Below are 10,678 nucleotides of genomic sequence, written 5' to 3' on the forward strand. Positions count from 1 at the left end.
GGGACACCCTTAGACCTAGACAGTCACCACAAAAGAACTGCTTTATGCTACCTCTTTGTGTTCACACTTACTTCCCACCCTACCTCACCCCTATCCCTATCATCTGGCAACTGCTAATCTGTTCTCCATGTGTATAGTTTTGTCATCTTGATAATGTTATATAAATGGAATCATATAACCTTTGGATGTAACCTTTTACAATTGACTTTTTTCACTAAGCATAATATTCTTGAAGCCCATTCATGTTGTTATATGTATCAATATGTCATTTCTTTATATTGCTGAAAAGTATTCCATTGTATGGATGCATCAGAGTTTGTTCAACCATTGACCCATTGAAGACATTTGGACTGTATCACAGAATTTTGTTATTACGAATAAAACTGCTAAGAACATTTGTGTGTAGGTTTTGTGTGAACATAAGGTTTTATTTCTCTTGGATAAATGCCCAAAAATGTAATGGCTGCATCATATGGCAAGTGCATGTTTAGTTTGAAGAAATTGCCAAACTGCCTTTGAGATTGGCTATATTCCACCATCAATATATGAGAGAACCAGTTTCTCTTCATCTTCATTAGCATTTGATATAATCACTATTATTCATTTTAGCTGCTCTAATAGATGTGTAGTAGTCAACCTATGCCTTTTAATTAGACAATTTTGTTCATTTACATTTAATGTATATATATAAAAGCCTAAGCGACCATCTGACCATTTGACTGTCCGACCGATAGCTATGAGGCGCACTGACCACCAGGGGGCAGACGCTCAATGCAGGAGCTGCCGAGGTGCAGTGACTTGGCAGCTGTGGTTCTCATTTCTCGGGTGACGCACCTAGAACTAGAGAGGAGGTACCCCAATTACAGGGTGAGTCACCCAAGAACTGCCCACTTGCAATCCAGAACTCCTCGGGGGATATTGGAGAGCTGGTTTCAGCCCAGTCCCCACAGGCCAAGAGACCCTCCCCTCCCCCCAGTGCACAAATCCATGCACCAAGCCTCTAGTATAATTATAATATGGTTGGATTTAGCACTACCATTTTGCTCTCTATTTTCTATTTGTGCTATATCTCTTTTGTTCATCTCTTTCTGCCTTCTTTTAAGTTAATTTAACATATTTTATATCCTGTTTTAATTCCTCTACTGGATTTTTAGCTATATATCTTTACATCAATATTTAGTGGTTTCTCTAGGCATTAGAACATGCACCACTATCTCATCATAGTCTCCTTAGAGGTAATATTGTAAAATGTAAGAACTTTGCAACAATGTGGTTCTATTTACTTCCATCCTTGGTGCTACTGCTGTCATATGTATTATATCTCACATGGATTTTGATGACTATACTACATCTTTATGATTTTTGCCTCAAATAGTTATATAAATTTTGTAGAAATTAAGAAAAAATATGACCTTTCATAGTTTCCTGTATATTTTCTAATTATTACTTCCTATAGAACTGTTTCCATCTCTGACATTACCTCCAGCCTAAAGAATTTCCTTTACCATTTTTTGTAGTGAAAGTCTGTTAACAATAAATCTTCTTGGTTTTTATTTACCAAGATATTCTGCTGTTTTGTCATAGTTACTACTAAGCAGAGAAGTTTTCTGGTTTTTGTTGCATGCCCTGGAATGGTATATCTTCCATTATCACACCCTCACAAAAGGCTCATTCATAAGCAACATAGATCATTTGAAATGATTGCTGCTTTTCTCCCTAAGTCTAAACACTCTGAAAATCTGTTCACTAACTCCTGGCTGCTTTTTTAGCACCCAATCCATAAACCCTGGAACCCTCCCAAATCTGGGTGGTGAAGCTTGTCCTAACTCTCTCTTCCTTAAATGTTCCTAATTTTTATCACCAAAAATTATAGCAGCCATCTCTCTTTTGTGGCTTCATTGACACCATGCATCAGAAGTAAAATCTCATAATTTTGGTAGGTATACTTTACTTTTCATTGTTTTTGTCATTTTCCTATGACCAATGGCCATGTATATTACATTGGGAGAAGCCCTGGCCACCTTCTAATCCCAATGACCTACTACAATTTATGAAGATTACAAGAATGAGTATAGTTAATACACGCCCCTCTCCCCCTCTCCCGCCCCAGATGGCATCCATAACCACCAGTTAAGTAATTACATGGGATCAGCTCACTTCTTATATTAGTTCATCAACCTCTCCACACATTTACTGTGGTGGATTTTGAAGATGTAATCTTTATTTGGCCACTCCTACAGAATATCTCTTTACTCTGAAGAATCACAGCAAAGCCACATGTGTATTTTAAATAGTCACCAGATCAAAACAACCTTAAAGCAATATATCTTCAGAGTAGCCCACTGATCTGAAATTATTTTTCTATTAGTTTAATTATGTCAGATCCCTTCATCCAATCTGCAAAACTCATGTAGCCAAAAGTTCTTGTTTTTTCTGTCTCTATTCCTTCTGGGTTTCCTCTGACTAGGTCTCCTCTTCCTTGTTTTCTTGCCTACTTGGATGCAGGTCTGTGGGTGAGTGCCAATTTGTCCTCCATCAACTTGCAATAAAAAGAGATGAGTTTATATAATTTGCTTAGAAGATTTTATAATTAAACAGACAATAAATGGCAATGTCCTAAATAAATATGAGAAAGGAATCAAGAGGAAAATCTGAATTTATTTTTTGTTTGTTTTTTTGTGTGTTTTTTTAATATATTTTATTGATTTTTTACAGAGAGGAAGGGAGAAGGATAGAGAGTTCGAAATATAGATTTATACAGGATACAAGAAAAGCCTAAAGTGACTAAAATTAAGTTATAAAGGGTGTCCCAAAATCCACGCAAGAAGTAATTGCCTGCAACCAAGGTACATGCCCTTGACCGGATCAAACCCCGGACCCTTCAGTCTGCAGGCCGACGCTCTATTCACTGAGCCACACCGGTCAGGACGGAAAGTCTGAATTTAAAAGGATTTCATAACCAATTAGACATGAGGAAAAAGTAAGGAGACTGTATGAGCTTGAGTAATAAATGAAAAGCAGCTTAGGAAATTAGAGGTGAAAAAAGAAGAAACAGTTGTATAAAATTACATTTTTAATTGTTCCGTGAAAGTTTGATCAGAGTAAGGAAAGCTTTACTCATTCTCTCTTACTAGCCAGCCTCTCACCCTCAACTTTGAAATTCACACCCAAGACTGGTTTCTAGAAATGGTTTAAAAACAGATGATGTGACATCTCAGCAAAGAGCATACCTGAATGTTCAGGATTTTTTTATGAGTTCATCTTGCTAGGCATGAGGGTGTGAGTGTGGATCAACTTTAGAGTCCCTTGTCTAAGCAAGAATGACCTGAGCACCCATGAGCCTGGGCAAAGTTAATGCCTTGAGTAGTTTGTGGGGGAGATGAATAAACAGGTCAGTTCCCAATATCTTCATAGGGAAACTGATTGAGGACCACTCCTCTAAGAGCATTAGATCAAACTTGCTAATTTATCAACAAAGCAAAAAGTGCTCTATTCAGAATAGTTAATTTTGAGCAATTTCCATATGATATAATTATACGTCAGTACTACCCTATTGGAATAGAGACAGACTATCTGAGGCCTCATCTCTTTTTTAACACAACAGCATGGAAAGCTACTGTAGATGTTCCAACAACACTTAGTTCAGCGTTGTCGTCATACTCAGGATCCTCTTCTCCCCCCTGGAGCAGCCAGGGACTATCTTCTTTCCTAGGATGAGCTGCCCCTCCAGGGAAGTGCAGAGAGGAGCCTGCAACAGTAAAGAGAAGTTTAATTAGAACTGTGATAGAGGCACAGGACAGTGCCCCAAAGTAGAAGTAAGTCTAGTAAATGGTAATAAGAAAGCATCTCTGGGGACCTATTAATGCTCAAGTAGGCTCTGACTATTTAATATTAGTTACAGCAAGGGTGTACCAGGGCTATCCTATCAGGACCCAGTCCATGTGGGTCTCTGGGGCCACAGCTTATCTGGGAAACCCTGAATCACAGGAGATCTGTGACCAGGACATGCACTCTCTAAAGGCCTTTTCCCTGGCCTACACACTTAACAGGGAGATGACCCAAGAATGGTGAGAATTACATGACAAAATGTGAAAGCTTCTTTCACAATTTTCAGGTCTGCGTTCACAAGAAGGAGACAGGAGACCATATCTGGAGAAATCTCAGTTCTTCACTGAAAATCCAAGTCTGCTCTTGCTGGCCTTGATTTATGTTCCCAGATGTCAACAAAAACAATCACAGAATTCCTTCACAGTTGCCCCATGGAATCACTTGAACCCTCAGATGGACACTCTTCTCTGAAGAATGAGTATCTTCATTTGGCCATTAAATGTCTAGAGAGGATTAGGCCTTAGCTGCCTACAAATTCTGAGTCTATAATCCACCACAGTGGCTTTAATGTGAACGGTCACCATATATCATAGACCTTGTTAGGGCTAATATATATATGATCATAGCACATCTTAAATTATCAAAATGTCTCACAAATTCCAATATTGCAATATTTTTTTTAAATCCCTTACTGCCATTTATGTATAAGACAACACAAAAATTTTAAAAGAACAGTTGTTTCATTTTTGGATTTGGTAAATACGCTCAATTAATCTGCAAGCCTTAATGCAGGCACATTGAGGATAAAGTGATGAAAACACAAATAAAAAGACTACAGAGTACTTCCTCCCTCCCAAGGACTCTGAAAGCATTAAAGAAATGAAAATGGTCTTCAGTGGTCGGCAAATGGCGGCTCGCGGACCACATGCGGCTCTTTGGCCCCTTGAGTGTGGCTCTTCCACAAAATACCGACTTCTGTGCATGGGCCATGAAGTTTCAATCACACTGTACATGCGCACCCGCACGTGGTATTTTGTGGAAGAGCCACACTCAAGGGGCCAAAGAGCCTCATGTGGCTCGCGAGCCGCAGTCTGCTGACCACTGGTCTAAGTGATGCTATCAAACGTATTAGGTCATCCAAATTTTGAATCTACAATAAGAATGGGCATTGAAAGATCAAATTCATCCTTTCCAGGTCAGAGACAAAATATGACAAGGATCAAGTAATCCCACTCACCTGTCTGAAAAATTCTCACTCCATTCTCCTCTAAGGGCACTTCCCACTCATTCATCTGAGAGGCAGAAGGAGCCTGGGGCACTGGAACCTCTTCAGCATCATCGTAAATCTCACTAAAGGTATCAGTCCTTTGAGCTGAGGGCTCTAAGGGCAGACAAGGGAGTCAGGTGAAACCACAGTAAATGGATTGATTTAGGTCAGTGATGGAGAACCTATGACACGCGAACTCATTTTTTTGGTTGATTTTTCTTTGTTAAATGGCATTTAAATATATAAAATAAATATCAAAAATATAAGCCTTTGTTTTACTAGGGTTGCAAATATCAAAAAATTTCTATATGTGACACGGCACCAGAGTTAAGTTAGGGTTTTTCAAAATGCTGACACGCCGAGCTCAAAAGCTTCGCCATCACTGATTTAGGTAATGCCTAGAATCCTTTCTGACCCAGAGATTCTGGTGGTTGCTAATCAGAGGCACCATTCTCCCCATGATTTAACAGGTCTTTTCTAAGGCCATATATTTCATTTTTATGGGCCAATAAACCAGAAAGTTACCCAAATATTTCAATATTTCTTGATTAAAACTTCATATTTTCAAAGAACTCTTATACCAAAAAGCATTACTGAATATTTTGTCAGATCATACTTTCCAGATGTTATTTTTTTAAAAACAATTTGTGCCTGCTGTGGCTGAATGGGGTTGGTTCTGGACACCGAGAGCCTGGCCCCACCATGAGGCATTTCAAAGCCACCAGAGAAGAGGAAGCGACCCCTCTAATCTTAATCAAAGAAAAACTATTTCCCTTGGCTCTCATCTCTGAGGGAAATTCTTCTGCCCCCACTATCCAGCCAAGACAGATCTACCTCAACTACCCAGAACATATTTATAGTCACTTTTCTCACCATCTCTGGTGTAATATGGCATTTTTTTTTTCACTGAGTCATCTGACAGAAACCCTTCTGTGGAGGAAAAAATCACAAAAACAAAAAAACAACTGCGGGAAGCCATCCACTACGGATACTATCATGAGAGAGCACCAAGGAACTCGGAAGGCCGATGGACCTTGGTCAATTAGCAGGGCTAATGTCAAGCATCATTGTTCTGTTGAGATCATAGTGGCTCAAAGCAATTTCCTGACCTAATAGCCTCAAAGTAAATGTTTATTGGACCTTACTGATCTTTACTGGTCATTATTGCCCTTAGAGATGGTCTGTCTGCTACTTGTTTGCCATGCTTTACTGAGAGAAAGATGTGTATCTAAAACTGAGTAAAAAGCAGATAAGGCCAGGTTTCAATGTGCCTCTCCAAAAAAGAGGTCTCCACCTGGCCCCCGTGCCTTCTACATTCATATTTCTTACATAGTATTTTCATTTGTGCATCGGCCCCTAGCCGTGCAGGTTGGGGCAAACAACCCTTCCCACACCCATAGGCTCCACAGTAAGGCTGAGAAGAAATGCTGGGGCTAGCATGGCTCTTACGGAGTCAAGGGTAGGGTCAGACCTCACACATAGTGGCTCAAAGCAATTTCCTGACCTAATAGCCTCAAAGTAAATGTTTATTGGACCTTACTGATCTTTACTGGTCATTATTGCCCTTAGAGATGGTCTGTCTGCTACTTGTTTGCCATGCTTTACTGAGAGAAAGATGTGTATCTAAAACTGAGTAAAAAGCAGATAAGGCCAGGTTTCAGTGTGCCTCTCCAAAAGAGAGGTCTCCACCTGGCCCCCATGCCTTCTACATTCATATTTCTTATATAGTATTTTCATTTGTGCATCGGCCCCTAGCCGTGCAGGTTGGGGCAAACAACCCTTCCCACACCCATAGGCTCCACAGTAAGGCTGAGAAGAAATGCTGGGGCTAGCATGGCTCTTACGGAGTCAAGGGTAGGGTCAGACCTCACAGGAGCTCTAGAGAGGCTCATCCTGCCTCTGTGAGCCTGCGGTACATGCGGGGTCTGCAGAAGCGGAGAAGACCTGGACCATAGCCAGCAGGTGGCTGAAAAGTAGAGGTCCCAGGAGGGCAAGGCAGGGACACTCACCTGGGCTGCTCAGTAGAGTTTCTTTCTTCGGCGATATCCGATAATCAATTTCCTCATACATGGCTTCATCAAGAGCATATTCTAAATTGGATAAGGCTGAGAAAACCACCAGCAGGTCAGAGATTGCCACCTGAGACACCTTCATTATCCCCGATGCTCACACATGGAAAAACCCTCACAGCTTCCAGGAGCCCTGGATCAGTGGTTCTCAACCTTCTGGCCCTTTAAATACAGTTCCTCATGTTGTGACCCAACCATAAAATTATTTTCGTTGCTACTTCATAACTGTAATGTTGCTACTGTTATGAATCATAATGTCAATATCTGATATGCAGGATGGTCTTCGGCAACCCCTGTGAAAGGGTCATTCAACCGCCAAAGGGGTCGCAACCCACAGGTTGAGAACCGCTACCCTATATAGTCTTACACCCATGCACCAGGTCTGCACCTTCTACCTTTGTCTGACCCTGTATCCAAAGCTCAGCTTTTACCTTTTCTTGTCTCACATAAAAAGCCACGATTATGAGTGCTCACACCCCATTCTTTTTTTAATATATATATATATATTTTATTTATTTGTTTCAGTGAGAAAGGGAGAGGGAGAGCGAGATAGAAACATAAATGATGAGAGAGAATCATTGATCAGCCTCCTCCTGCACACCTGCTACTGGGGATCGTGCCCCGACTGGGAATCGAACTGTGACCTCCTGGTTCATAGATCAACAGTCAACCACTAAGCCACAGCAGCCAGGCCACATCACATTCTTAAGAACTTCTATATATTCTGCCCTTAGAGGCTAACATGGGGCACATGTATTTTGCAAACCAATGGGGTAAGAACAGATACCTTGCCCAATTTTCCCCTTGTCACACCTGGCCCCATTTCCTGCCTCCATACATTTTCCATATTACCCACCTCTGTGCTCCACTCTCCCTCTGTACAGCTGAATCGCCAGGATGATGAGGACCAGGAAGAGAAGGGCCCCTAAGATGAGGCAAAGGGTCCCAGGCAGGGAGAAGATGCCAGGTACAGGACTTGGGCCAGATCTGGTCCCTAGAAAGAACAAAGCCAAGAGAATATCAAGAAGGGCATATGTGCAGGGAAACTCAGTTATGCCAACATTTCCAGAGAGCTCAGAACAGTGAAGTCTCAGCTTTCAACATAATGGGATTGACTGTGACCCTGGTGGGCACTCCCCCTGGCCATGTCCTAAGATAAATTCAACTCCCCCTCCATCGTGGTCCAAAGGAATGCTGGGGATCATCAGGGATCTCCAGGGCTACAACAACCTCTAAAGGCCAGGGCAAAACTTCAACCCCTTCTCTTGGGCTTCACCAGGCCAGAGCATCAAACAACGTAGCATAGCTGCTGAGGAGCAATACTCGTGAGCAGGTGGAAAAAGTCCTTACATTCTCAACATAAGAGCCAGCCTCCGGTGGCCTGAGGGCATGAGAAACTCCTGGCACAGTGAACAAAAAAGGGGGGAAAGTTTCTCCAATGAAAATACCATGATACCTCCCCACCATCCAGTTGCTTCTCAGAATTTCCTTTCCTGAGTTGGTTAATTCTGTCAGAGATTCCTCAGGACATGTCTTAGGAATTTGAACATTCTCCCCCATGAATGGATGGTGACACTGTACCTGCTGTAGTGGTGGGCAAGGCTGTTCTTTCACCTAGAGAGACAAACAGGAGTTTGGAGTGCAGAAATTGGCCAGAACACAAGTTAACCTACTTTTCCCACCTGAGCCCTGAAATCACCCGCTCAGCTATCGATATCAATACTGAGTCCTCCTAGCACCCCTCTCCTAGATCTAGGACTGCAGAACCTAGAAACTTTCTAAATACAAACTCCCCATCTTATTCCAGCCCAGCCCATGGTCCCACCCCTACCCCAGCTCAACCAGAGCCGGACCCGCGCTCCTACACTCACCAGAGCACCTCACGCCAGCATCCTCCTCGTGCTTGCAGTTGCTCTGCCCCCAGGGCTCCATAGCACAGGCCCACAGGGAGGACTCCCTGCCCCTGCACTGCACCTCATCCAGCCAGATGGGCCCATGTCCTGGACCAAATGTCGCCTCCTGCAGGGCTTCCAGGGCAGAGCCACAGCCCAGCTGCTGACACACCACCTCAGCCTCTGCCAGGCTCCAGGAGTCATCACACACCGTGCCCCAGGAGCCGTTGTGCCAAACCTCCACTCGCCCTGAGCACTGGGTGTCTCCATCCCTGAGTCGGACCTTGTCTTTGTCTGAAAAGGCAGCACCACCTCCTGTTACTGCCTCTGGTGGAAAGGAAGGAGGTTCTGGGAGCCAACAGGGAAGGTGGCAGGGGCTGATGTACCTGTGCAGGGGGCAGTAGAGGGACAGCTCTTGGATCTTCTTCCTGCAAAGCAGACAATGGGAAAGCACTGGATCAGGAAGAGCTGGACATGGTCTTGCCCCACAACAAGATTATTTAAGGTCCTTGGTTCAGTCCAATGACAAGTGAAAACACAGGCCTTTTTTTTTAATCTAATAGGCTGAGTTACTGAGACATTCACTGGATCCTAGCCTCTGTCACCAGCTAAAATTACTTTATCTACTTACTTGTTTATCACTCTCCACATACCACAACAAATACGGACACACACACACACACACACACACACACACACACACCACATACACCTGAATGAAAGCTCCCCTAGAGGAAGAACCTTGCATATCCTATTCACCTCTGTGTTTCTGCTATTAAGACAGTGTCTGGCACATATATGCATTCATTCAATGAGTATACATTGATGATCTTCTATAAATACTGGGTATAGGAGCTTGATCAACATTTGTTGAATGAGTGGATCAATGAATAAAATCCAGTGAAATATAATTCACTTAAGTTCTTGCTGATCAGTAAGATAATAAAAGAAATACAAATTAATATTCATGAATTGTGGTAATAAATAGTGAATATTAAAAACAAATAAGTCCAGAACCACAGAAGTAATTTGTATTCAATGCTCCACTTCTACTTTTTAAAGGGAAATTATACAGCAGATTCTAAACTTATCTATTTTTCAGTGTGAGATATAGGAACCTGAGGTCACTAACCTCCCAGCAGGTCTCCATGGTGTGGCAGCCAAGAAGTAAAACAAATTCCTCTTTAACAGGATTGTTTTATTGGGTCCTACCTAGCAGAGGTCTTTGCTCTGCTCACCATTCCAGGCTAATCCTGTATCCCTCTCCTTCGCCCTCTTTCTGCTCTGCCCAGGATGGAATATTCTCGGTACCTCAAATATATCATGTCCTATCCCTACTCAGTATTTACACTGACCAAAATGATCTTTTGACTCTCTTCCTTTAAGAAACTCTTGCCCTAGCTGGTTTGGCTCAGTGGATAGAGCGTTGGCCTGTGGACTGGAGGGTCCTGCGTTTGATTCCAGTCAAGGGCACATGCTCAGGTTGCAGGCTCAATCTTTTGTAGGGGGCGTGCAGGAAGCAGCCCATCAATATTCTCTCTCACCATTGAGGTTTCTATCTCTATCTCCCTCTCCTTTCCTCTCTGAAATCAATAAAAATATTTTTTAGCCCTAACCGGTTT

The 10,678-nt window shown here is 42.5% G+C and overlaps 1 protein-coding gene across 1 annotated transcript in view; it reads right to left on the reverse strand.

The window, feature by feature from the left end:
- Positions 1 to 3,058: 3,058 nt before the first annotated feature.
- Positions 3,059 to 10,678, reverse strand: part of LOC102752814 (antigen WC1.1-like) — a 23,488-nt gene continuing 15,868 nt past the window's right edge. The window contains 8 exon segments of the mRNA XM_015559947.1: positions 3,059 to 3,748; positions 5,066 to 5,209; positions 5,936 to 6,022; positions 7,105 to 7,200; positions 8,021 to 8,158; positions 8,746 to 8,778; positions 9,036 to 9,350; positions 9,443 to 9,484. Coding sequence (XP_015415433.1) covers positions 3,582 to 3,748; positions 5,066 to 5,209; positions 5,936 to 6,022; positions 7,105 to 7,200; positions 8,021 to 8,158; positions 8,746 to 8,778; positions 9,036 to 9,350; positions 9,443 to 9,484 — 1,022 coding nt within the window. The 3' untranslated portion in view covers positions 3,059 to 3,581.

This window comes from Myotis davidii, unplaced genomic scaffold, assembly GCF_000327345.1.
Source record: "Myotis davidii unplaced genomic scaffold, ASM32734v1 scaffold13, whole genome shotgun sequence".
Taxonomy (NCBI): Eukaryota; Metazoa; Chordata; class Mammalia; order Chiroptera; family Vespertilionidae; genus Myotis; species Myotis davidii.